The sequence below is a fragment of the Mustela putorius genome, unplaced genomic scaffold (genome assembly GCF_011764305.1).
Source record: "Mustela putorius furo isolate JIRA1106 unplaced genomic scaffold, ASM1176430v1.1 tig00000421_pilon_pilon_pilon, whole genome shotgun sequence".
NCBI lineage: Eukaryota > Metazoa > Chordata > Mammalia > Carnivora > Mustelidae > Mustela > Mustela putorius.
Genome location: NW_025421375.1, coordinates 2,842,282 through 2,868,950, shown reverse-complemented (window position 1 = coordinate 2,868,950; position 26,669 = coordinate 2,842,282). Strand labels below are relative to the sequence as shown.

Sequence of the window (26,669 nt, the reverse complement as noted above, 5' to 3'; positions counted from 1 at the left end):
AGTATCTTTCTAAATAAATAGGGATAATGTAAGCATTTTTAGTTAGAGTCACAGAAGCCAAAATCAGTAAAGATCATAGCTTTGGGTAAGTTTTTCAAATGTTAGATGTTGAATTTGTTTGACCATCATTTGTATTTATCATGCCAGTATAATGTTAAATTTTATTTTTTAAAACCCCTCTTGAAACAAAGGTCTTATTTTAAGTAGTTACTAGGATAAAATTATTTTAAAGATTTTAAGACCTATAGATTGGCAATGATTTGGCATTTTAAAAATGAATAAAATAAATGGATATTAAAGAAAATTTTCTTTGACCAAGGTCCACATTTGACTATTTTCCACATAATTGTTTTAAGTATTTATAAGCAAATGTTTAGTCATTTGGTATATTATTAAAGTATAATAATGTATTTCATTTTATTGTATGCTAGCTTACAAAAGCAATATTAGAAAATTGTAGTTTTGTAATTAAATATGAAGCAAAGTATCACTTTACTTAGTATACTTTCAAAAATTTATTATTCATGGAGTCATGAATATATCATTAGTCATATTTTTCATGAATTTTACATTCTGTTATGCTGGATCTGTAAGCATTTGATTAGTGGAAAATGCCAACTCGTTTAAAATATCTCTGAGAGGATAAGTGGTATGGTTCCCATTTGTACAGAGAAGGTGACTAAGAGTCAGAGAGATCCAAAACTTGTTAGTCCAAGAGTTACCACTTGGAAGAGGTGTGGTTTTGGCTCATTTCTGTCCATCCCTAAGTCAGTGTTGTTTCGATAGTACCAGATTCTATTGAACTTTCTGTATTTTTCTCTGGAGTGATTTTTTTTTTTTAACAATATTGTCACATTGTTAATTAAAAAAAATGCAGGTTTAAAAAATGCTGAAATGTCACAAAAATCTATTCTTCAGAGAAAGCTCATTGAATCTCCTGATTGGTGAATTTTATACTTTGCTGTTTTCATTTTTCACTGAGGCAACCCATTTTTAGTAGCTTATCTAATATGAGGATTGTCAAAATAGACCTTATAAAGGCATTATAGTAGTTTAAATATTTTTAAAAATAGGTACCTGCTGGCAATCTCATATTGTAGACAATACTGTCTCTCTAGGTGAGAAAATCTGAGGTTGTTTTCTTTTTGAAATAAATAATTCGTAGCTAGTAGTGTAGAGATTTTGTAGCTAACCATTTGTGTTTTACCACATTAGTCCTAAAGTGACATGTTTTAAATTGTTTTTAGATGAAGCGGATTCAGATAATTTGTAATTGATTCTTTTATACCTGTTTTTTTTTTTTTGTGAAGGCCCAAAACTAATATATTAACTATATTTAAGGCTATGGGGAGAGTAACAGAAGGGGGAAAGAAAGGAGAGAATTTCAAAAGGCACAGGCTGCCAATATTCAGAAGAGGAAAATAAATAATGTTTAGCAGTCTGGCAAACTCTTCAGCTAGGAAGATACATCATTATTATTCCAATTAGCTCATTCCAATAATGTTGCTAAGGACTTGATGTCAGATATAACAGTGCCACAGAATTAGTTGGCTAACAAAGAATAGAAATAGCCAGAAGATTTGATTGCAGGTAGCTTCGAATGTTGGTAAATATTATCCTTCTATATAATCAATCTTAAAGTGTCCTGAGTACTGCCATTATTTATTGCTCTTTAAGCAGTATTTTCAACTTTATTCAATAACCTTTGTTTTTTGATATCTATTAAATCATTTATTTATCATGGTCACTTTAGAATGGATAAAAATTACTGATGTATTTATTTAACTTTTTGGATTTGGGGAAAATAGTTGAGAATAGGCAAAAACAGTGTGAAATTAAGAAAAAATTAAGAAAAAAATGAAATGTAAATTATTTTTAATGTTAATATGATGGTAATTTGGCATGTCTGTGGATGCATCCTGAAATGGTGGTGGAGATATCATCACTTGGTAGTTTGTTTTTTCTTTTGCTTGAAAGTAATAGTTTCAGATATAATATAATTAGTTTATATTTATGGGAAAAGAAAAACAGCTTAAGAATATTATTATTGGGGTGCCTGGGTAGCTGAATTGGTTCAGTGTCCCGACTCTTGATTTCAGCTCAAGAGTCCTGAGTCCTGAGCTCAAAAAAACCCCAAAAGAGTATCCTGTTATTCTAACAGTTGTCATTTGAATGTGTCAGCATATCTCTGAGCTTTTAGTGATACGTAGAACGTGGAATCCTCATAAGAAATCTTGACCTTGCTGTGCAGTATCAGGTCTACTGAATATATGTCTTTGTTAAATTTGTTCATATAGCTAGTTATTTATAAATATTACAGCATTTAGCATAGAGGACTTAGCAGTTTTTATTTCTCTCTGACAATGGTGTCATCACTTTGAGTTTAAATGGTTACAGCCCAGCAGCAAATTTATTGTCTCACTCATCTTTTTTTCTTCTTCTTTTTAAGATTTATTTATTTTAGAGAAAGAAAGAATGTGGGGGGCTGGGGAGGGGCAGAGCGCGAGAGAGTGTCTCAAGTAGTCTTCGTACACGGGGCTCAATCTCACGACCCTGAGATCATGATCTGAGCCGAGTTCAAGACATTTAACCAACTGAGCCACTCAGGTGCCCATCTCACTTATCTTTGACCGAACATCATATGTTAAATGGTAAATGTAGCAAGAAAATATAGTATCTTTTTCTTTATTATTGTGTCAGTTTTTCTAGAGTTTTTACTACTAAAGTATGGGAAGGCAGACAAAATGGTTTTTCTAAAATATTTTAGCCTCCACCATGAAACTGGCTGTCATGTCAGGTGCCAGTGCAGTTTGCTCTCTAAGAAAACTACAATTATATCTGTATCAGAACTTAACGTGTCAACCTGAACCCTCAATGATAGCCATTAGTTAGGTGTGAATAATGATTTTTTTCTCATTTAGATATTAATTTTCATTAGAATTTAATAAAACTGAAAAAGGACATTTTACTTGGGGGCTGGATGTGAAAGAGGGATGTACAGAACAGTCCTGTAACTTCTCTGGGATATTATGATCAAACTTAAGGCTTATGCCCCAAAGTGCTGATAACCATACAGATATAATAGGATCTTATTTTCTGTAAGAGTAATTGTCACAGGGCTCTAATTTCAGCATGTGATATTGGTTTTGAAGCCATTTTGAAAATTCAAATCAGGTTTGATACAACCTATTTTTATTTTTTAAAAATAAGGAAAATCAGATCCCTTACAGTAGTGCAGTGGGGGGAAGAGGGAGATTTTGTCCCCTATTCCCCCAGAGGACATTGGTCACATCAGGAGACATTTTTTGGTTGTCACAGATCTGGGGAATGCTTCAGGCATCTTAGTGGGTAGAGGCCAGGGATGCCGCTAAATATTCTAGAAGGATAGGGTAGTCTCCCCAGCAGAGAGTGATTCAGCCCAAAGTACCCATCATGCTGAGGCTAAAAAACTTTTTAGTAACAGGAAGATCCTAAATGTGTCAAATCTTGTTAATTTTCAGATTCATTTCATAAAAAACACAGAAAATTACTTAAAAATGGCTTATAAACAAAGATTGCTTCCTACTGGTACTATAAAAACTTATAGTTTATAATAATGTAAAATTTTATTTGTGAAACATGTTTACTTTAAGAAATTACAAAAACTCCTCATTTAGTCATTTAACAAATATTTGTTGAGTGTCTACTATGTGCATTGATCCCAGATCTAGGCTCTGAGGATGCAGCAGTGAATAAAACCCAGTTCTTGCATTAAGGAGCTTATATTCTAATTAGAGGAGACAGGCAATAAACAAATACATAACATGCAAAAAAGTACTATTAAGCGTAATACAGTTGGGTAAGGGAGAGAGATTAATGGTTGATAATGCAGCCAGAGAAGGCCTTTCTCAATAGTGACACTTGAGGAGCGACCTGGAACCCAAGCAAGTCATTGATATTGGGACGAAGAGCATTCCATGGAGAGGACAGGACCTGGGCCAAGTCCCCCTGGGGTGGGAGCATACTTGATATTTTCAAGGAGCGGTAAGAAGACCAGTCTGCCTTGAGTGGAGCAAGCTGGGAGAAGGTAGGAGGAGCTGAATTGAGAGCAGTGAGGGATAGAACTGGAGGTTGGAGATGGTTTTTTTAGGATGTTTGGTGGTTGGGACTCTGGAAACTATTAGAGGGTTTTGAGCACAGTTACACAAACTCATTTACATTTTAGAAAGAAAACTGATGGCTGGGAAATAAATTGAGGGAGAACAAGGATGACAACACTGAAGACTAGTTGTGAGACTATTAAAATGTAGTCCGAACATGAAATGACTGTGGGAGTAGTGGAAGTGTTGAGAGTGAGCTATTACAGTTTGAAGAGCTAAATGATTTGGTGATGATTTGGATGTAGAGTATGAAATAAAATGTGCTAGGTCAAAGATGATCACAAGGTTTCATGGCCTGAACAATGGGAAGAATAGACATATCACCTCCTGAGATGGAGAAGCCTGGAGGAAGAGTTGGTTTTAGGAGTAAGTTAAAGATTTTGGTTTTATGTGTTTACTTTGAGGTCCCTCTTCTGTATCTAAGAAGAGATGTTGACTAGACAGATGGAGGGAGCAGTTTCAGTGGAGTGATGTGAGCTTTAAATCTATGAGCTTTCAGCATAAAGATGGTATTTAAAGTCATGGGATCTGATAGGAGATTTTCTAGGGAGTAAGTACACATTGAGAAGAAAAGAGGTCTGAAGACCAAGCCCAGGGCACTGTTAAAGTTTAGAAGACAGAAAGATGAGGATGAATCAGAAAGGTGATGAAGAAAGTGCAGCCAGTGAGCCAGGAGGAGAACAGTGGTAAAGGAAAGGGTCAAGAAAGTGGATGATGTACTGAGGAAAGCTATGGCAGTGTACTGTGGAGTGTAAACAAGCAGGGAGTCAGTGGAAGTGTTGGGGGAAGACAGTAATAAGTAGTAGAATGGTGGCGGGGTCAACAGATTGGAGGTCCCACTGATGCTGACAGTTTGTTAGCATCATTGGCCTACAGGGAGTTAGGCTCCAGAGGTAGGAGGTTGGTATTCAGAGTGTGCTGTGCTTGAGCTTGCATTTATGGTGTGGGTACAGTTATAGGAAGCAATATGATACAGGGTTTAATCATAGAATTTGGATCAATACTAGATTAGAATAGAAGATAAAATTGTTGAAAGAGGTGAGTTCAAGGAATTCACAGACCCAAGTTATCAGAAGACTTATTTGCTAGATCGTGAGTGGCCAAATCCAGCTCGGGGCTTATTTATTTCATCTAGCTTGCGTCAGGAAGTGCCCCATTGCTCACTAGTTTTGTAACATTTTGAAAGTTTCAATGACAGCATTACAGAAGATGGCCAGATGGGAATGTCACTGTTTATTCCATGTAAGTGCCCCTCTCTTCCTCTGTCGGTTTGTGCGGCATGCGTGTGTACATGTTGCCCGTGTGTTTCTTCTTCTCTGTTTATCTCTGCTATCGCTGTGTGCAGCAGTCTCTGTGGGCGCTGCTCTGCACCTCCATGTGTTGGGAGAGGAGACTCTGCCTTCCAACTGGCCCGGGAAGAATGTGGTAGATGGGCTCATGGAGCAGTGGGACTTCCCCTCTCTCCTTTTTTCCTTCTGTCTCATATCCTTTCTTATAACTTACTGGACATTTTTGTCTCTCCTTTCACAGACCATATGTAACCTAATTTTCTTTTGCATGTTGCTTATATGTATTTTAAAAGAGTTTTGTTTCTATTTATGAAATTAAAGTATTTTTCTAGTGTACATTTCAAGGTCACAGCTTTCTTCTCAGTGTAATTTCATTTTTTGTACCTTCTATATTGTAAAACACACCTACAGAAGAGTATACAAAAATAAAAACAAACAGTTCAGTGAATTATCACAAATTCTCCTTGAGGAGTCCTTATAAGATTTATTCTTTTTGTTATTAGATAGTTCCTTTTCATTGCTGTATTACTGTAAATTTATTCATGGGTGCAGTTGACTCTTGAACAGCACAGGGGTTAGGGGACCCAACCCCTGTGCGGTTGAAAATTCATGTATAACTTTCACTCCCCCAAAACTTCACTGCTAATAATCTTACTGTCGATTGGCAGTCTTAACAATAAGATAAACAGTCGGTTAACACATATTTTATATCGGTATCAAATACTGTATGCTTACAATGAAGTAAGCTAGAGAAAAGAAAATGTTATTAGTAAAAGTGTAAGGAAAAGAAAATATACATATAATATAGGAAAAAATCTGGATATAAGTAGACTGGTGCAGGTCAGACTGATGTTCAGGGGTCAACTGTATTTCATTTAACTTAAGACTATTTATTTATCCATTCTGTTGATGGACACTTGCCTTGTTTCCAGTTTGGGGCTCTTACGGATAATGGCCAGGAAGTAGCCTTGTCTCTCCTGTATGTGTGCAGGTATTTCCCTTGGATTTACAGCTAGAAGTGGATAATGTTCAAAGGATATATCTGTGTTCCTTTAGACACTGTTACCCAGTTTTCCAAACTGGTCCAATGAATTTAAACCTCCACTAATAGAGAATATAAGTTCAGAGTGCTTCACAGCCCCACTAATACTTGTCCAGGTCTTCTTTTTCTTTTTTTTTTAATATTCTATTTATTTGAGAGAGACAGATAGAGCATGAGCCGGAAGAAAGGAGAGAAGCAGGCTCCCTGCTGAGCAGAGAGCCTGATGTGGGGCTCCATCCCGGGACTCTGGGATCATGACCCGAGCTGGAGGCAGATGCTTAGCCAACTGAGCTACCCAGACATTCCTGGTTCAGGTCTTCTTAAAGTTAACCATTTTGCTGGAGATGAGCAGTACTTGATTGTGTTCTCATTGTGTTTCTCCAATGACTAATGGTGTTGAGCCCCTTTCATATGCTTACTGAACATATGAATAGCCTATTTCATGGGTACCTGTGTAAGTATTTTGCCTATGGTAGTGGTGTGGGGGGAGCAGCTATTTGACTTTTTTTGTTTTTTGTTTTTTTCTAATTGTAGAGCATTTTAGATTTGAGCTCTGTTTTGAGTATGTGTAATAAGTATTGTCTGCTCTCTAGCTTACCCTTTCTCTGTTGATGGTATTTTTTGATGAACAGGAGTTTTTAATTTTCATGTACTTCAACTTATCAGTCTTTTTCAGTTCGTGCTTTTTGGGTTCAATTTAAGAAGGCTTTTTCTATCCCCAAATCATCAATATAATTCTCTTACGTTGTCTTCCAAGTATTATATTCTTTTTACATTTCCACCTGGAATTGATTTTTGTGTTTCCCATGAGGTATGAGTCGGGTTTCATTTTCCTTCTCAGATGGATAGCCAATTGATTTAGCACCATTTATTAAAAAAGATAATTCTTTCCACTCTGCAGTGCCATCTTTGTCAGAAACGCAGCCGTCTATGTCTGTATCTGTTTCTGGTTCTTTCTAGTTCGTTGGTCTATTTGTCTGTTCTTGTGGTTGCAGCATGCTGTCATAACTATAGTTTTATAGCAAATCTTCTTATCCAGTGGAGACTCCTCTTTTTTCATTATTTTTGCTCCCTCAGGAGCCTTTTTAGGCCTTTTCTCCTCTTCCCTCTATGAAATTAAATACTAAGGAATAAGATTTTGTCAGGTAGGATTGATTTGTGTATGGCCACAAAACTATTGAAGTAGGTGATTTTTTTTTCCCCTGGAAGCACCAGTTTTCTCCCTCCTTTGGGGGCCATATTACTTATATTGAGAATGCATGCAATAAGCCAAACCCTCCCACCATTTTCTTTTTATATAGGAGTGGTATGGTATTTGTTGTGTTTTGTTTGTTCCCATGAAATTTAGATACAGCTTACTTAGCAATTTGTACAAAGAAAAGTAACCTAGAGTTAAAAAAAAAAAAACAACCTTTTTTTAAATTAAAAAAAACCAAACCCCATATAGTCCACCATTAGTAGATTATATGCTCTGCCAGTGGGGATTTTTATTGGACTTGTATTAATTTTATACATCAGTTTGGAGAGTTGACATCTTTAACAGTACTGAGCTTCCTGATCGTAAGCATAGCATAGCTCTAAGAAGAAAATTGCTTCAGGAGGAAATTGGAAACAGGAGGAGTTCTGTAACCATGAGTGAGTGGTTAAAACTTGTGCACGAAATATTCACAGATTTATCAGTGAGTTCTACCTCTGTCAAATATGAAAGAAAACAATAATTCTAGTCTTATAAAAACTCTTTTAGAAAGAAAAGAAAAAGAGGGAACTCTCCCCAACTTGTTTTAGGTGTTTAGCATATGTTAAATACATAACTTATCAAAGATAATGAAGAAAGAAAAAATTATAGGCTAGTCCGATTATGAACATAGATAAACAGCCTCTACATAAAATATTACCAAACTGAATCTGGATATATACATAACCAGCCTTATCCAGTTGTGTTTATCTTAGACACGAAAGGCAGTTTTTACATTAGAAAATCAGTATTTTTATCACATTAAGATTAGAAAAAAAATCATGTGTATGTAGACAACTATTTAGACAATAAAATTAATAGCAAAACCATTTATAATAGAAACAGGAAGTTCCTGAATTAAATATGGCCAAAAAAGTACAAGACCTCTGTGGGAAAAATATGAAGCTTAAGAGAGAGAGAGACACAGAGAGGGGGAGAGAGAGAGAGAGAGAGAGAGAGTGTGAGAGAGAGAGTGTGTTTCTGATTGTGTAACTTGAAAGACTAAAGAAATTTTTTCTGAAAATACAGATGGATATCCATATAATAAAAGTAAATTCAGACCCCTGTATTACACTGTGCAGAAAAAGAATGAACAGCAGTTCCAGATGGATTAGTGACCTAAATGTGAAAGGCAAAGCTACAGAGCTTTTAAAGGCTTTGGGTAATAATGTAGGAGAGTGCCATTAGTACCTCAGGATTGGAAAGGCTTCTTAAACAAGAAATGAAAAGCACTGAAGGAAAAGATTGATACATTGGTCTACATTAAATTGAAACCCTTGGAGTTATCAAAATATGCCATAAAGACAGTGAAAAGGTAGACTCAGTGTAGAAAGCATCTGCAACATACAACTAAAACTTGGTTGTATCCAAATGGCAGGAACAGTGAGTCAGTAACCTTTACCTTCAGGGTAGGGATGAGGGAGAGAATGTGCTGGGTAGGGAATGCACAGATGAAAGCTCTGTGTGCTGTCACATGTTCTCATTCTTGAGAGGATGGTGTGACTTTTCTCGAAACTCAACTTACATCTTATGCATTTCCTGGATATAAGCACATCGCTTAACGAAAAATGGGGAAAATGAAAATGATAAAGGAATACAGTTAGAATATCCGTTTGCTAAGGCTGCCATAACAAAATGCTGCAGACTGGAAGGCTTACACAACAGAAACTCCGTTTCTCGTAGTTCTGGGCTGGATATCGAAGAGCCTGAAGTCAGCAGTTTGGGTTTCTTAAGATGCCTCTGTCCTTGGCTTGCATCTGGGCCACCTTATCGCTGTGTCCTCACATGGTCTTTCCTCTGTGCATGAGCATCCTGGTGTCCGTGTTTCTTGGTTTCCTCTTATAGGGACACCAGTCAGATTGGATTAGTGCCACTCTAAGGGACTTGTTTTAACTTATTCTCCTCCTTAAAGGCCCTGTCTCCAAAGACGGTCACATTCTGAGGTACTAGGAATTAGGACTTCAACATATGGATTTAGGGGAAGATACATTCAGTCATAACACTGAATATGTAGGAAACATCTCGAATAGCACACGGGTTCTTGTGATTTGGATAAAGTTTTCCAAGTGAATTTTTAGATCCCAAAAGTGCTACATTAAAAACAAAAAATCTAAAATAAAGTGAAGATGTTATGCTCTGAAGAACTTTGCTAAATGACCAAGATTTGGATTTAGTACTGAACATGTTAATTATGTGTGTGCAATCTTGGAATGCAGTTGTGTTTTGAAAATGTTAAGAGTGATAAAAAGAAATTTCTCCAAGTATTTTACTGTTTTACACGAATACTCTTAAATCCAAATGTGCAACCTGTGAATAAATGTAATATTAGCGTTAGATCTTTTAATCTCATCATCCCCAACATTTATAAATTCTAGCTGGCAAAATTTGTTTAAAAGCTTTTCACTGGGAAAAGAGAAGATGCTTTTTATTTGGTCATATATGGTATTTTTATTACACCCAGCTCTACTGTAACACCATATGTGCATTTCTGAAATTCACCCTACTATGCAAAATTATGCAGTGAAAACCACAGAGCTTATGGGAAGAGGGAGGCACAACACTCAGAAACTTTGTCAGTGACACTCAGAAGGGTCAGAACCTAATAAAATCAGCAGCATGGTTTCACACCGGTTAAATAGTTAAGCAATACACAAATATGATACTGAACTTGACACTTCACCTTAGAAGAGAGACCTGCTGTGTTGGTGTGGCAGCGGGCATCAGATGGGTTGCAGTAAGTCATGGAAGGAGGGTCATCTGAAACCTGAGGAAAAGTTGCAATAGCAGATGTGGGTGAGTGCGGGCCCCTAACACAGACGGTCAGTTGCGGTGGTCACTAGGTGTTCGGGAGTCTGCATGCGTTTTGTGTATTCCCGCAGGCCCCTTCGTTTAGCTGGGTGCAGTCTTCCATGTTCGTTTAGGGTTTCTCGTGGATGAAGTCACACACAAGCAACACAGAATCCTCGCTGTGCTCAAGTTGTCATTTCATGTACTGACCACGTTGGAACAAATTTGTGTTTTCAAACAGCGGTAGAGCAGAACTTCCTGCACGTAATTTCTTGTATCGTGCATAGCTCCATCTTTTCATCGTCCATGATTTGTAAGGACTCTGTGTCAGGCTCTTCTCACTGGGCATTTGAAATGACTGCCTGATTTCTGACTGCTGTATGAACTGAGTGGTTTGGGTATAGACTCCGATTTCTGCTTGAGTCTGGTGGGTGGTCATTGTGCTACACCGAAAAGCATCAGTTTTTTTTGTTTCAAGCAAGCTCCTTATGTTCGGTGACCTCCCTATTTTTGATGTTGCTACCAGGATACCCTTAATCCTGAACCTGATTCAGTGTTGAAAAGACAGGTGGATGTTTATGTTTTGTGGGGGGTCCTTCCATTCATCTGTTGCTTCTGTCCATTGTGGAAGTATTACTACACAACTTAGGAGCAGGAGATTTCCAGAGCTCCATCTCACTGCTCTGGTCTGTCTGCTTGGTTACAGAGAAAATGAAGTGCTTCTTGTTTTCCTGTCTTTCCACCACTTTCTTGGGTTCACTTTTGAGACACTCATTTTTATGCCGTGAGCCAGGAAATCAGCGTTCGCTCACGGCATTTACATTTCTCCTTCCTGTCTAGGCACTGCTTGGTGTTTCCACAGTCTTCTGCATGCATCCCTGTTAGAGCATAGATCACACTGTTTTGGAGTTTCATGAAGTTGGCTTCTCTCTCTAAATAAGCTGCAACTTTTTCAGGGCATGGACCATATCTTTCTCGTTTTTACTTTTTTCTGTTACTTAGCGCCGCGCTTGGCAGTGGTAGTCGAGTGGATGGATGGATGAATGAAGTAGGCTTGAAGAGAACTTGTCCACAAGATCCCATCATTAATATTTGCCCCTCTTTTTGACTAAGTGACATAATCTCAGCTATGTTGGTCACCTGAACTTCAATACTGTGAATCAGGCTTGTGCATTCATTCTTTAGAAGTAGAATAATAAAATTTCCTTTTGTGTAACCAAAGATTGCACACTGTATGTTTTGTTTGTGTTTTTTGGAGGTTTTTATTTTCTTTTGGTTTTTGCTACAAACAGTACGTAAGTGTGGCTAATTTGCAACTGTAAGATTGAGGTTTTTTGACACGAGAGCAGTAAAAATCCCATTTTTTGGTATGCTACTATAAATTAAAAGCAATTATTTTTGAAATTTTCAAATATTTATATAGTGGTTAAGTGGAGTAAACTCAAAAGGGGGAGAATATTTTTTAAGATAATAAGGAACAGTGTTATGGGTTAATTCTTGAGTGTTACTGAAATTATAAATAACTTTTCAATTTGTTTTTAAGTCTTTCTTTTTCCTTCTTCTTATAGGACCTCTTTGTTTTTAGACACGAATTGGCCATAATGAGACTAGCTGCCTTTATGGGCATTACTATGTTAGTTGGGATAACAGGACTTTTTTATACTCAACTAATTGGCATCATCACAGTAAGTATATTTTTTTAATGTAATGTATTTATGAACACATTTCCTAATTATGTACCTAATCCTAAGTGACAAAAGTTCAGATATTAAAGGAGAAAATTACCACATAGTCATTTATATATTTTTATTCCCATGTACCTGTGTAATTTTAAAGTAGTGATAATCAATGTACAGAGTATATATACTCTTTTGTTTCCTGCTTTTAAAAATTTGCATATTCTATATGGCTACAGACTCATGTTTATAGTTTTTGATAGTTGGATATACTGTTTAGTGACTATACCATATTTTAATTAATAGTTTTCCTGTTGATCAGCATCTAGTTTGTAATTTTTTTTTTCTATATTACGAATAAGACTACTTTGAACATCTCTTTTTCCTCTTGAAACTATTTAAGACTATTTAAGATAAATTCCGAAAAATGGAGTTGCTGGTAGAAACATTTTATTAGTAATTGGGTCTTATTGGTATTTATTTATTTATTTATTTTGCATGCATTTATTAGCAAAGTAGGATTTATCACAACAGAGAGGTTCAAAAAGTGAGAAAAATTACATTGAGTAAGGATGTGCAAGTTTGGTAATATGCTGCATTGTAGAAGATGTAGGTTAAGGTTTTCTCCTACATAGTTGATGGGGATAAATTGGCAGAATCTTTTTGAAAGGTGAATTGTCAGTGTGTATCAGACCTTAAAACTCAGTCATTTTTGTCAACCTTTACACATTTGTTTTATAGAAACTATTTGTTGACGTGTATAAATAAGTATGTATGTTAAAAAAAGATCCCCACTGTTGTATTCTGTATAGCATATGTATTGTGTATGTAAACATAAGTGTTTACCAGAATATGTTCAGTGAAAACAATGTATAGTAAGAAAAAAAGGTTATTAAAACTTACTGTGAAGTAACAGTAATCAAGAAAGTATGCTACTGACACAAGGATACATGTATAGATAAAGGACCTAGAATTGAAAGTCCAGAGATGTATGCAAAAATAGTCAATTGATTTTCAACAGGAGAGCCAAAACTGTTCAGAAGGGAAAAGAAAAGTCTTTTCAATAAATGCTGCTGGGGGGCGCCTGGGTGGCTCAGTGGGTTAAGTCCCTGCCTTCGGCTCAGGTCATGATCTCAGGGTCCTGGGATCGAGTCCCGCATCAGGCTCTCTGCTCAGCAGGGAGCCTGTTCCCTCTCTCTCTCTCTCTGCCTGCCTCTCCGTCTACTTGTGATTTCTCTCTGTCAAATAAATAAATAAAATCTTTTAAAAAATAATAATAAATGCTGCTGGGATAACGAGATATGCACATGCAAAAGAGTAAAGTTGGGCCCTTACCTCACACCATATACATAAATTAACTAAAATTGGATCGTGGACCTAAATGTAGGATCTAAGTTATAGAACTCTTGGAAGAAAACATAGGAGTAAAATTTGGAGTAGGAAATAGTGTCTTAGATATGACAAGAAAATTACAACTAAGAAAAAAATGGATAAATAAAACTATAAACTTTTGTGCTTCAAAGTACACAATCAAAAAGTGAAAAGACAGCTCATGGAATGGGGAAGAATATTTGTAAATCCTATGTCTGATAAGGGGCTTTTTAAAATCTAGGATAGAGAACTCCTATAACGCAATACTAAAAACCAGCCTAAATAAAACATGGCCAGAGGATCTGAATGCATATTTGTTCAAAGAGGTTATACCAATGGACAACAAATACATGAAAAGATGCTCAACATCACTGGTTATCAGGGCAATGAAAATCAAAACCAGGATGAGGTGCCACTTCACACACACGAGGATAACTGTAATTAAAAAAAAAAAAAAAAAAGGTAATAACAAAGATTGGTCCAGACTTAGAGAATCAGAACCCTCACACATTGCTCGTGCGGACAGAAAACAGCTCAGATAGATAACAGTCTGGCAGTTCTTTAAAAAGTTACACATGGAATTATCATTTCATTCAGCAGTGCCTCTCCTAGGTGGATACCCAAGAGAAATGAAACATATGTCTGTGCAAACATTTGTACATGAATATTTATAGCAACATTATTCATACATAATAGCCCCAAACTGCGAACAGTCCAGGTATCTGTTAGCTGACAAACGGATATACAGAGTGTGGGATATCCGTACAGTGGATCTTATTCTGCCATAGAAAGTGAAGTACTGATACATGCTGGGAACACGGAAGAACCTTGAACAAGTCACAAAAGGCCCTGTATTTGTGGGGTTCCATTTATATGAAACGTCCAGAATAGGCAAGTCTGTAGAAACAGAAAGGTGGTTAATGTTTGCCTGGGGGCGGGGAGCTAGCTACAGGTAGTCGTAACTAGCCTTGGGATAAAACTGGAAGAGTGCAGTCAGGGAAACGTACCTCTTGTATAAACCTGTGTTTGCATACTTTCTACGGTACTCATCATAACCTTTCCTCCCTAGGTTTTATAGGAAAAACACTAAACACACAGGAAATTATAAAGAATTTTATAGTGAATACCCAACCACAGTTAACATTAGAGTATTTGTTTTATCTCATGTCGGACTGTCTGTCGATCTGTTATGTGTTTTGATATGTATCAAAATAAATTGCAGGCATCAAATTGTTCACCATGCAGATAATTAATAGAGCTTAATGCTTATTTCCATTTTTTTCCTTCATGTTCTTATTGGCTGTTCATGATTGCATAATGTTTGTTCAAATTATTTTTATTGTTACTCAGCTTGAAATATTTTCTAGTATCTCGTGACTTCTCTAATGATGATAACATGATATTAAGAACAGTGGTGAAGAGGAGAGTAGGTCTTTGCCTAAAATCTTTTCTCTACTTTTACACGAATTCACAATTACTTTATAATCTGTCTGTAAGTCATGTCAGAATTACCAGATTTTACGAATTTTCACTTTTGGATTTACCAAAATCATTGGTATCTATTTATATACCCCAGAATGATAATTCTCAGATTTCTTTCACTATCTTAAATTCTTTCTAATTCTCAGATTAGATCTATCTATCTATATATATATATATGGGGTATATTAGATATATATATATACCCAATATACCCCAGAATGATAATTCTCAGATTTCTTTCACTGACTATCTTATGAATAACTAAAGTTATTTATTAAATTTCTTGGTTTGGAAGGATGTGTAATATTGGATTCTGTTCTGACTCTATTCCATATTACCAAAGTGTTAATATTTTTCAAATTGCCTGATTTTTTTCTTTTGCTATAATACTGAACAGTATTTCATTATCTTAAGATGAGGAGGTTGGTTCTGATGTTTTGGTATTTCTAAAACTAAGTAGAAACCACATTTGTTATATAATGCTTTCTTCAAAAGTTTCATTTCTTTCTGTATACATATAGTACCCTCTGAGAATACTCTGTACTAGACAGTTCTGATGTCTGTAGAAATTATACATTTGTGAAACATTCAAAAAAGAATGCAGTGTTAAAGTAGACATTTTTAGCCCAGTCTCTACTCACCCTACTTCCTCTTGAATCCAGGTATTTTGAACAATTGTAGTCAACTTCAATTCCATTTATCTGGGTTTTCATAGTGACCTTCTAGCATCCCTCTTTTTGGATTAAGAAAAATTCTTTTAAGGTTTCCAGCATGCACTCCTCCTCACATTGACTTAAGGCTCTTTAAAGCTTAATTATTTAAGGTTTTAAACCTCAGTATTAATTTTAAATCTAATAAATTACTAGCAGTTAAATAAAATTTAATATTTAATTAAAGTTAAAAATATAGAGACTGTGCTTACTTTTTTTTTAAAGTACAGTATGCTTGCTGTTTTCATTTTATGAAAAAAATTAAGACTGTCCACAGGAAATTTCACACCTGGACATGTTTCTGTCATAATTTGAATCCATGCATCTCTCACAATGTAGAAGAAGTGATGAATATGTTAGGTAGCATAAGAAAGAAAGAGGAAAAGCAATCATAGTAAATTTAGTCCTTCCACTGGAGTTTTCCTCCTCCCCTATTCCTGCTTCCAAAGACCAGGAGGCATTTTGGGAAAACACCGGTAGGAGTATTATTTCATTATATAAACTATGTCATTACGTAAGTTGAATATAGTCCTATTAGACAACAAACAGGCAAAACGAAAGCTTTTTTAGGTTTAAATTGAGGCTTTGAGGAAGCAGCACATCCGTTTTCAGTAATTTTTCCTCACTATTTGTTCTTAGAATAAATAAGTTATTTCTCTCCACGCAAGAGGGAAGATTCTGTCCTCTTATTGATAGTAGAAGGTAACAGGATAATCACAGTAATGATTATCTGATGTCAAGTTTGAGAGTTAGCAAGAGCAGATTATCTGTGACCCAGATAAAGTAACTAGAAGTTAAGTTTAAAAGCCAGTGGATTTCAAGAATCTCGTTTCCAAGGTTTAAAGATTGCAACACAACCAGATGCTTCTGTGGAATAGGCTAATCTTCAACCCAGATTTAAAGGATTACCTTTGATTATTTTTAGTTTCATTTTAGACGTAGGCTTAAATATATGTTTGTGCCTTTTAACTAAACTCAGTATTGAAGTTAAAATGTTTTCAAAGCAATCTGCTTTGACGCATTCTCTATTTAGGGAACAGATTATTCTAATTACTCCTTACTTTGCCTGTTTAGCCTTTTTCTGTTTCCGAATGAAATGGATAGTGATGTTGTTATTCACGTAATTGATGTTGTCATACTCTCTTATTGAGCAGTAGTCCACACACAGCCAAGAATGATGTACGATCTGATGCGCACTGATACTGATAGTGCTGGGTGATGGTATTCGTCATGTTTTCAGTCCCTGGACTTGGGGAGAGTTCGTCAGGAAGCGCTGTAACAGCTGGTCCAGTGCCTTCTGGTGGGGTTCTGACAGGGAGCCATTGTGTACCATGACACTGCTCTGACAGTTTATCTCAGTTTTGTATACAAGCATTTTTGTTTTCTGGGCACCGTGGAGTTGATATAATAGCTTAAGCTTTTGATGGCGTCTCTGGAGCATAGAGAGCTTTTCTCAGTTGTGGTGAGGTTGAGGGTAGGGTGCTGCATATTTAGCTGTGGTTTTGTGCTTTAAATTCTCAAAGAAAAAAATGGAACTTTTGCCTTTGCTCTCACAGGTACTATTGTTGAACTCTACTTGAATCACTAAAGATGGCTTAAAGTAAAGCTTTTCAAATTAAAAAGGGAGAAATGTCTCCCCTCCCCCCCAACATACTGACTCATGATTACTTAAATAAATACAAAAAGAATCACAAAGGCAGGGGTGACTTAATTTTCACTTGGTTATCTTAGGCAATGAAAAGTATCTTCTGTTCAAAATGTGTTCAATTAGTTTAAATGAGATTGTCTATTAAATAGCATTCTCATTAGTCTGACAATTAGTGGGCTTACCTGCCTTTTATATGTACCCAGAAATGTAGTCCTGAGATTATTAATCCTTATAATTAAATTTTGCCAAGTATCCCACCGAATCAGTGTGAATTAGCATCTTTCAGTATAGCCTCTGTACAAATTATGTGTGGTTTACTCAACTCCAAATCAGCATTGCAAATATGGAAATCATTGCTAATTATGCTGAGCCCAGCTCACTTAACATTTTTATAAAGGGCGCTCTGTATGGCATTTTCTTTTCTGAATTATATGTTTTGTTTAAGAAAAACAAAATGTATTTCTAATAGAGTACTCCTAGTTGTAATATTGGATGAAATATAATATTTCTAGTGGCTTTTAAAAATCTAGAAAAATCATTAAGATTTTAAGTGCCATTTCTTACATGCTTTTAATATTATACACGGATATTTCTTTGAACTTTGAAATGTGTAGAGAACTTTATAGAACCTAGGATCTCCCTTTCCAAAGAATTAGTTTAAATACATACTAAGTTAGGTCGCATGGTAATAAAACAGCATTATTTTAAAAAATGCCTGCTAGCATCAAAATTATTTTGTGTGGGATTGGATTGCTCTTCAGCATAAACGTGTTCGTTTGTGAAAAATAAATTTATGTTATGTCATCTCTCTGGCCAGGGTCATAACCTCCTTGTATTTCTGATAAAATTACAAGTAATTACAAACTATTTAAATCTATTGTGAGAAGTTCTTCCTTAAGAATACTGCATTTTAATTTTCTCAAAGCATTACTAATTGCTCGAGTGATTAAATGGATGCTTTTTTCGGTAAAGAAGCTAAACATTTATGAGTTTTCATTTTACTTAACATTTTTACACAAACATCCATTTTATTTTCTCATGTTCTGAATCTACATGAATTTTTGATCTGACTTTAAAACATTACTGTAGGATTGGCAAAAACACTAAATCCTGTATTTATAGTTAATTTATGAATCTTTCCCACAATGATTCGTAAGCTTCTCTGTCACATTTTGTCAATACATTAGTTACTCCCTAAGTCTCAGCCAGAGAAGCACATTAGACCATCTTACCAGTACTGGTAACCAAAAATCTTATTGAAAGTATAAGTTTGTATAAAAAATGTAAGAGTAGTTGACCTGGAGTGTTGATTGGGAACATGGTTTCCAGCCGTTTCAAGTATTTAGCTTAAGGCTTACTTGTACAATATGTTATTATATGTAACCATTTTCTCTGGCATTCTCTGTATTTCCGCACAGTTCTCTTGTGTACTTGACTGCTTTCACTAGAATATAAGCTCCTTGATGCTAAGGACTGTGTCCTTAGTAATAGCAATAGGTCCTTAGTAAATTTTTGATAGGTGGATAAATGAGTATATGATCTTGGTTTATATACCCAGTACTTATTTTTTCAACTCGAGTATATGCCCCTTGTGAATATTGGATTTTATCTGTGTAGTCTCCTGTAGTCTCCGCATTTTATCTTTCGTTATAAAATCCACCTTGTAGAAGTTATATTCTGATATAATTGAGATACTGTTATCTCTAAGCCCTCAAAAGAGGGGTATATATAGTGGGAAGCAATATCAATGAAAAGTATAGTAGGCAATATCAGGAAAAAGTAGGACTGCCATTTACTGAGGCATTATTAAGGGTTCTAACATATATTAACTCATTTAATGCCTACAAAAATCTATGAGTAAGGAATGATTATTTGAAAATTGAGATACAGACTTTTAGTAACTTTCCTAAGGTTTTATACAGCTGGGAAGTGACTTGATGAAGAGAAAGACAGTGATTATTTTGGAAAGAGATTTTCAGTGACTATAGATGTAAGATCTGCGGCCTTCTCACTTTGGTTCCATGAGTGATTAAATGTTCGTGTGAACTCCAGATCTCTGATAAAAGATATAGCTCGTTCTCTTTTGGAGATTAGTGCTTAAAGAACAGATGATTTCAAATGAGGACTACAGTGAGTTCTGATTTCAAAGGAGGAGAGTGAGCTATGATTAACAGAAAATAGTCTCTCTTTAACTTACCTTCTTAGACTGAACCTGAAAGATCATTTCTTAGGGTAAGATCAGCCCCAGGAGAAGATAAAGTATTGGTTGATAAACTAGGAAAGGCCCATATAGGTCTTGCTGTTTCCACTTTATTCTTTTTTAGAAAATAAACTTATTTTTAAAATAAGAAAGCAGGGCTGCCTGGGTGGCTCAGTTGGTTGTGTCCAACTCTTGAACCGCTCAGGTTATGATCTTAGGGCTCTGAGGCCAAGCTCTGCATTTGGCTCTGCCATGGGTGTGGAGCCTGCTTACAGTCCACTCCCTCTTCTTCTGCCCCTCCCCCCTCACTTGCATGTGCTTGCTCGCTTGCTCTCTCTCAAAACAAAATGGGAAAAGATTTTCATGTATCTCTTAGTTATGCAGATTGATAGAAGTCTTAGATATTTGAGTCATTAAACCCATCATCATGGTGTAAATATTTTTCTGGAGGTAAGATAGATATCCTGATTGTAGACAACATACTATAAAAACTTGTCTCTTATTCTTTGACAAATGCATTTTTTCTGGATAGTTGAGTTTTATGCATAACTAAGTATTTATAAATTATGTTTATATTCCTCAAAGATGGCAAGTATCTTATTGGTTCTTTCCTGATGGTCACTAAAGGTATTGACTCTTATGCTGAATGAAATTACTGCACCAAGATCCATTTTAATTATTTGTAGTTTGTTTTTTCTAAAATAGTCCACATTTCTCTGCTTTGCAACACACACACACACACACACACACACACACACACACACAGTATATTTAACCTCATTTGGCACTTTTGGCATTAACTTGTGGTTTTCAGTGTTCTGCCATTAGTAACCCTCTCTCCTCCTCTGGTTTACAGATCCTATTGTGTTTATGAATGTGATAGCGTGTTGACTTGTGTTGTTCTGAGCACATTCTATAAGTGCAAGGGACGTGTTTATGCCTGTTTGGCTATTCGAATACAAATTGCATTTTCTTTTCTTATAACAGTATTCTTGATAGCTGAGTTCCAGAGAGAGAAGCATTTGCTATTTCTAGAGGGGGAAAAAAAAAAAGCAAGCCTGTTTTTGGCTAGCCTCGAAAATCCTGTTCACAAAGTCATGGTAAACATCACATTCTTTGATAGAATAACCATCTGTTTATGATGACTTAACAGGTACTATTCTACTTATTTCTTGAATCAGATTCTGGAAAGATGTCAAAAGCACTTGGAAATAAAAGCTTTTCCCATATGAAATCTAAATCCAAAGTCTTTGAAGTTGATTCTTTTATTTAAGCCACATATAAGTACCTCAGAGTTTTAATCAAATTGTAAACTTACACATAGTAAAAATTTACTATAATACTAGGTGTAGTAGTCTGACTCTGTAGTTGCCTTCCTTATCCGCAAACAGTTTATAAGTATTATCCACAACTGTGATTTGAGGCCATTTACTTACCTGTCCTAAGAACACTTACAGACCTCTGTCCTGTCTTTTCCTTTGCCTGGTTGCACAAGCTGCCTAGATTGTTGTGGGGCAACGTGTCGCCCATCAGTGCTAAGAACCTGTTCAAATTACTTCATTCACTTTCCGTGCAGATGTGGAAGCAGAGGGCCCGCTTTCCACTAAGCCCATAATCAACGTTCTCATGTATTTGCAGACTGTGTTGTCACAAAGTAAAATGTTATTTTGAGGAAATTATGCAACAGAACTGAGGAAAGTTAATTATAAATAGACTTGTCATTGGATACCATGAATTTCAAAGCATGATAGGAAAACTAATGAATATGGAATATGTGGCTAATCTACAATCTTGTCACAAATTCCCAGGGAAGAGGGAAATGAAACCCTGCTATTGGTGACTTTGTCGTCTAAAAAAATAGATTTATTTTCTCATATGTGGGCTAACTATAGTTATTCAACTGTTCATACATTGAGAACTTAATATTGTGAGCTGTTGATGTAAATGCTATAAAGAGATTTTTAAAGTCAAATGTTTTTTGTTAGTATCATTGGAAGAGAGGTCCACAGCCAGAGAAGTTCTTGGGATTGGCGTGGCCACCCGCGACGCTTGCATGTTTGGTGACAGCGCGGTCCACCTGTCATATGTGAGCGAGCTCTTGAAGTAGAGGATAAGAGGAGGAAAACTTCTCTGACTGTTTTTCATATATTAGAAAGAACATATTTTCTTTTGTAGTACTTTGAAGTCTCTTTAAAATGTAAATAAGTGTCTAAAATAAGATTGTGTCATTTGTGTTTTGGTTATCTGACTATTACTTACCAGCACAGTTTCTCAGCCTAGCGATGGATTTTTCTCTTATTGTAAATGAAACCGGCATATCTAGAAACTTTCTTCTCTTTGTTGAATTGTTTCACTTACCTATTTGTGTTAGAGCTTTATAGAAGGCACATAAGAAGAAATTGTATTATGAAGATACTGCTTTTTCTGTTAAAGAAATAGTTTCAATTTCCTTTTCAGAGTGATAGGTGCTGTAATATGGCAAATACGTAGATTGCCTTGTTGGATTGTGTTTGTTTATAGAAGTCCAGAACTAGCTAGTAGCCTTCTTGGGCTGTTTGCAGTTTTCTGTTCATGAGTGCCTTGAATTCATCATTTTGGTATTTATTTTCTCATGCATGTTCACTGATAGTTGAATTAAAAAATAAATCCTAGACTTTTAGAAGAATTATCAAAGAAAGCAACTGTAATAAAAGGTTATAGTTTAATAAAGTGAGACTCCTACAATTTTGTGAGGTTTTGTAATTGAATAATTTTTTTTTTTTGGCACGATGTAATGTTCATTCTGTTTTTGTCAAGGGGATTTCAGCAATGTATGCAGTTAATTTAAAATTCTTAGTACCCATATGTAAACTGTTTAAATCTTTAGAATATTCTCTAAATACGATGAAAAGCCTCATAAAGTAGATGTAGAATAAAGCCTTGGTAACTTTGTTCCATCTGAGTATAATTTTTCTTTGATTTTTGATAGGATACAACATCTATTGAAAAGATGTCTAACTGTTGTGAAGAAATGTAAGTATAAACGTGAAGTCCGTAGTGGTGTTCTTTAAAAACGGAAACAGCTGGCCACATTTGAAAAACGTGTGTGTGTAGTGGCAAGATAGCATAATGCTGGCTTTTTCTCGGGGCCCTGTCTAAAGCCTGAGCTAGACAGGCATAATCCAGTCTTCCAGTAGGGGTCTTCAAGCCATGCTAGTTTTAAAACAAAATAAATACTGATCCTTCTTGTTCCTTGTCTAAGTAAAGTAAGTTAAATTATTTGTCCCAGAAAGTACATCAAAAGAGATTTGCTACTGTGTTGTTGACACACATTCTGTTAATCCCGAGATTCTCCTCTGCTTCAAAAGTTGCCCTAGGTTGATTGACGACACAGATACAATATCTGCTCTCCAGAGTTAAAACTCAGCTGCATGCCATAATGAAAGGAAAGCTGTATTTGTGATGCTGGGACACAATTCATCAGAGTCCAGTAATGGATCCCCAGCCAACCTGTATTGTTTTAGCTGACTGAAGTACACCATGGGAGTGCTGTCTTTCACTAATAATGCTGTCTTCTGTAGATCGAGGCCCCGAAAGCCATGGCAGCAGACCTTCTCAGAAGTTTTTGGCACTCGTTGGAAGATCCTGTGGTTTATTCCTTTCAGGCAGAGGCAACCACTGCGAGTTCCCTACCACTTTGCCAATCATGTCTAAACAGATGGATGGTGGGCACAGATGGGTCCTCCACGCTGGAAATGCGTTACAGGTTTTCTGATAATAGAACTATGACAGTCTTCAAGTCAATTAAAATCCACCCACCAATCTTAGGCATCATAATGTGCCCCAGGCTTTATTTTAATAGTGATCTTGATCCTGTTGTGGGACTAATACGAGATCTATATTTAAGTTTTAAAGCATGTTTACTTTCAAATTAGCTTTCCACAGGGATTTCTTTAAATGCTTTTGTGATTAGACCCCAAAGGCAGTGATTGAGATGAAATAATTGTACATAATTTTTTTTAGTACTGACAATGTTACAGATTTTAATTTATGGGAAATTTCAGATGTTTATTTAAATTTTTCACTCTTAAGCAGTACTAACCAAATCTGAATTTCATTCTTTGGGTTTACAAAAGTTGATACACCTTATATTATATGTAAGTTTTCTTTTTCAAATACATCATAATTTAAATAGCAATACTGCCTTTTATATGTGCTGCAGGATTTTTTTTAATGCAGCATAGATCGAACAACAATGAAAAACCAAAAAAAAAAACCAACAGAAAAAGGGCAGTGTTTTCTTAGAAGTAGCTCTCTATAATGTTTTCTGTTTTTCTCTTCACCAAAAACAAAATAAAAACGCCACTAAAATAAAATACCAACTACCTACCTGATTTTAAAGGAAAGATGAATTTTTTTTCCATATTAACTTTCTCACTTCTTTTCCCCGCACTGATATAATTATTGGTTGTTGTTAAAATAATTGCTCCAAGTCAGAATTTTTGACCACATGGGCATGAATTCTATTTTACACTAAGATTTTGATGAGCAAAAAGGGTAGAGAATTTGCAATAATTCCACAGGTACCTTTTCTCGTACAGTTATATTAGAATGAATATGTTTTTAAAATGCTAGTGTACTAGATAATATATAATGTACAGTGTAAAGAAGAATATTGTGCTTTTAAAAACATATATATATATATACTTTTTACTTTTATTTACCTACTAGTACATCTAAAATTACACATTGAAGGTTTATATGTAATAGATATTGACCAACTAAATAATAAAATTTTATTTGTAGGAAGTTGCTAGTAAAAATTAGTAAGTAACCTTTGTGTACCCATAATCACCCAAATCAAAATGAAATTTTAATCGGCCAACTATAAATTTGGATTGAAAGACCATTTGTTAGTAGCTAATGTTAAGAAATGACCTTAGAAAATATAAAGATCTATATTTACCATTAGCTTATGCAAATTTAAATGGCTAATGGTGATGGTCTCTTGGAAAGCAGAGAAGATCTGTGTGAAAAGACATTTAGCAGACTTTGAAAAAAATTCAGCCTTTACATTTTTTTCCATTAGAATACTGCAAAATCCATATATCTTTTTAGAAAATGTATGTCCTCACAGTCTTTGAAGAGAAGATTGAAGGGGTCTGCTGTTCTTGGAGCATATCAATATTTTTCTTTTAGTTAGTTTTGAGAGTAAGGAGTCACACCTGAGAAATCATGAAACCGAAGATTTCCGTTGTCAGCCAATTAACTATACTGTAGTTAGTTCTTCCAGGAATTGTAAATATCTTCTGAAATAATCAAATAAGCTGTTCTCAGAGATATAAATACCATGTCTTTTATGTTCTGACTGCAGTGCTTTATTATTTAAAAATGTAGAATTGGCAGATGAAAATATTTATTGGTGCTGATAAGATGCATAGTAAATTTAATATGAGAAGTATATTTATAGAGCCTAATGAACCACAAAATTAGTATGTTCATGTCAGGCAACTGGGTTGAGTTTCATGCAAGCTAACATATTGACCAAATTTTGGTCTGGTGACAGAACCGTTATAGGGAAGTAACGTGTAGATATATAAATAGGTCTCAGTCAAATGCCTTATGCTGTATACATTCCTGTCAGATGAGAACCTTGAGAAAAAGCAAAGCCTACTGTAGATCCCCCCCAGGGAGCTTTTTGGACATATTTATACATCATATAGTAGCAGTAGGTGCACACCTGGGAGGTCCTCAGTCCCAACCTCTGCCTCGGCAAGGAGAGCTGGAGGTGGTCCGTTTCTCACTCCAAAGGTGGTTTTTGTTTTCTTAGATACACCACTTCTAGGCACACTTCCTTCCCTCCTTTCTCTTTACCCTCCCTGCTCCTGATCCCACTACTTGAGTCCTCTAAGTTACGGGGATATAAATTGATACACTAGGCAAGGCATATATTTATTTTGTTTGAATGGCAGAAATGCTATATATCAATCTATTTATATAAGAATCTATATTAAAGCATAGCTATATATACTTATGCTGTAACTTTCAGTATTCCCAAGTTAGCACACCTAACTGGGTTTATAATTCTTGTGCCAGGACTTGAAAGAAACCAACTGGCAGTTTGCTAGGGAGTGCAGGAAGTCTAGTTGTGTTCTGTCTGCGCCCTCTTTTGGCTAATCAGTGTAATTATACTGGCTCTAGAGATCAACAGTGCCACAATTAACTGTATAGCCTAATCCTGAACATGCCAGAATTTAGGGGCAGTGTATGTACAAAAATGTATGGGTTTATGAAAATCAGTGTGTTCCACTTTATAATGACGACGTCTAGTTCATATAAGTGTGATAAGTACTTGGCTTCATTTATGTATATTCTTATATTTTTTTACTCTCAATTAGAAATTTCTATTAGATCAGGATAAACAAATGTAAACCATTTCATGAATTTTATTTTAAACCTTACCTTGGCAAATTAAGTCCTTAGAATTAGGAAAACCGTTACTTTAAATGCCCAATTTATTACAAAACACAGAAATTTACTGTAGTTACATCAGCAAGCAAGTACCTAATGTGTTTTGATGGGTATTAAAAAAAATATGTTTAATTATTTTTTCATCTCAGTTTTGGAATGACTTTTTTTTTTGCCTGACTCTACTGCATTAAAAAAATAAGAGATTAGTAATTCTTTCTATACTTTTTTTTTTTTTTTTTTTTTAGCTCTCCTATCCAGAGTTACAGCTGTAACTTTAGTAGTCATTGTGTTAGGTATTTTGGATAACCATGAAAATAAGAAATGATGCTGAGTTAGTAAATAGTTACAAGCAGTGGGATCACTGATGTGATCTGTTTGTTAGAAGTAGTATTTCCTTATAAACATTGCATTTCATTTTAGGCAAAATATGTGTTAAAGGATGCTTTAAATCAGTCATGTTTGTGGCGGGGGTCTGGAAATGAAAGATTTTTAGCTAGATGCTCTAGGTTACACCTCTTGAACAATTCTATTTGTTGTTATTCTCTTCTGTAAACAAACATGTTTATGGGCCCTAGATTATGGGGAAAAATTGACTGAGTTCAGAGTCCCCCAAACTGTAGGTATTCGGTTAAAGAGCTTTT

At 35.5% G+C, this 26,669-nt stretch overlaps 1 protein-coding gene across 2 annotated transcripts in view; it reads left to right on the top strand.

Moving 5' to 3' along the window:
- ZDHHC21 (zinc finger DHHC-type palmitoyltransferase 21) overlaps positions 1 to 26,176 on the top strand; it is a 61,141-nt gene extending 34,965 nt beyond the window's left edge. For both annotated transcript variants that reach the window (XM_045079645.1, XM_045079646.1), the window contains exons 7-9: positions 12,060 to 12,176; positions 22,547 to 22,590; positions 23,139 to 26,176. In XM_045079645.1, the coding sequence (XP_044935580.1) occupies positions 12,060 to 12,176; positions 22,547 to 22,590; positions 23,139 to 23,271 (294 nt within the window). In that variant the 3' untranslated portion in view covers positions 23,272 to 26,176. The remainder of the gene's footprint in view (positions 1 to 12,059; positions 12,177 to 22,546; positions 22,591 to 23,138) is intronic.
- Positions 26,177 to 26,669: the final 493 nt, after the last annotated feature.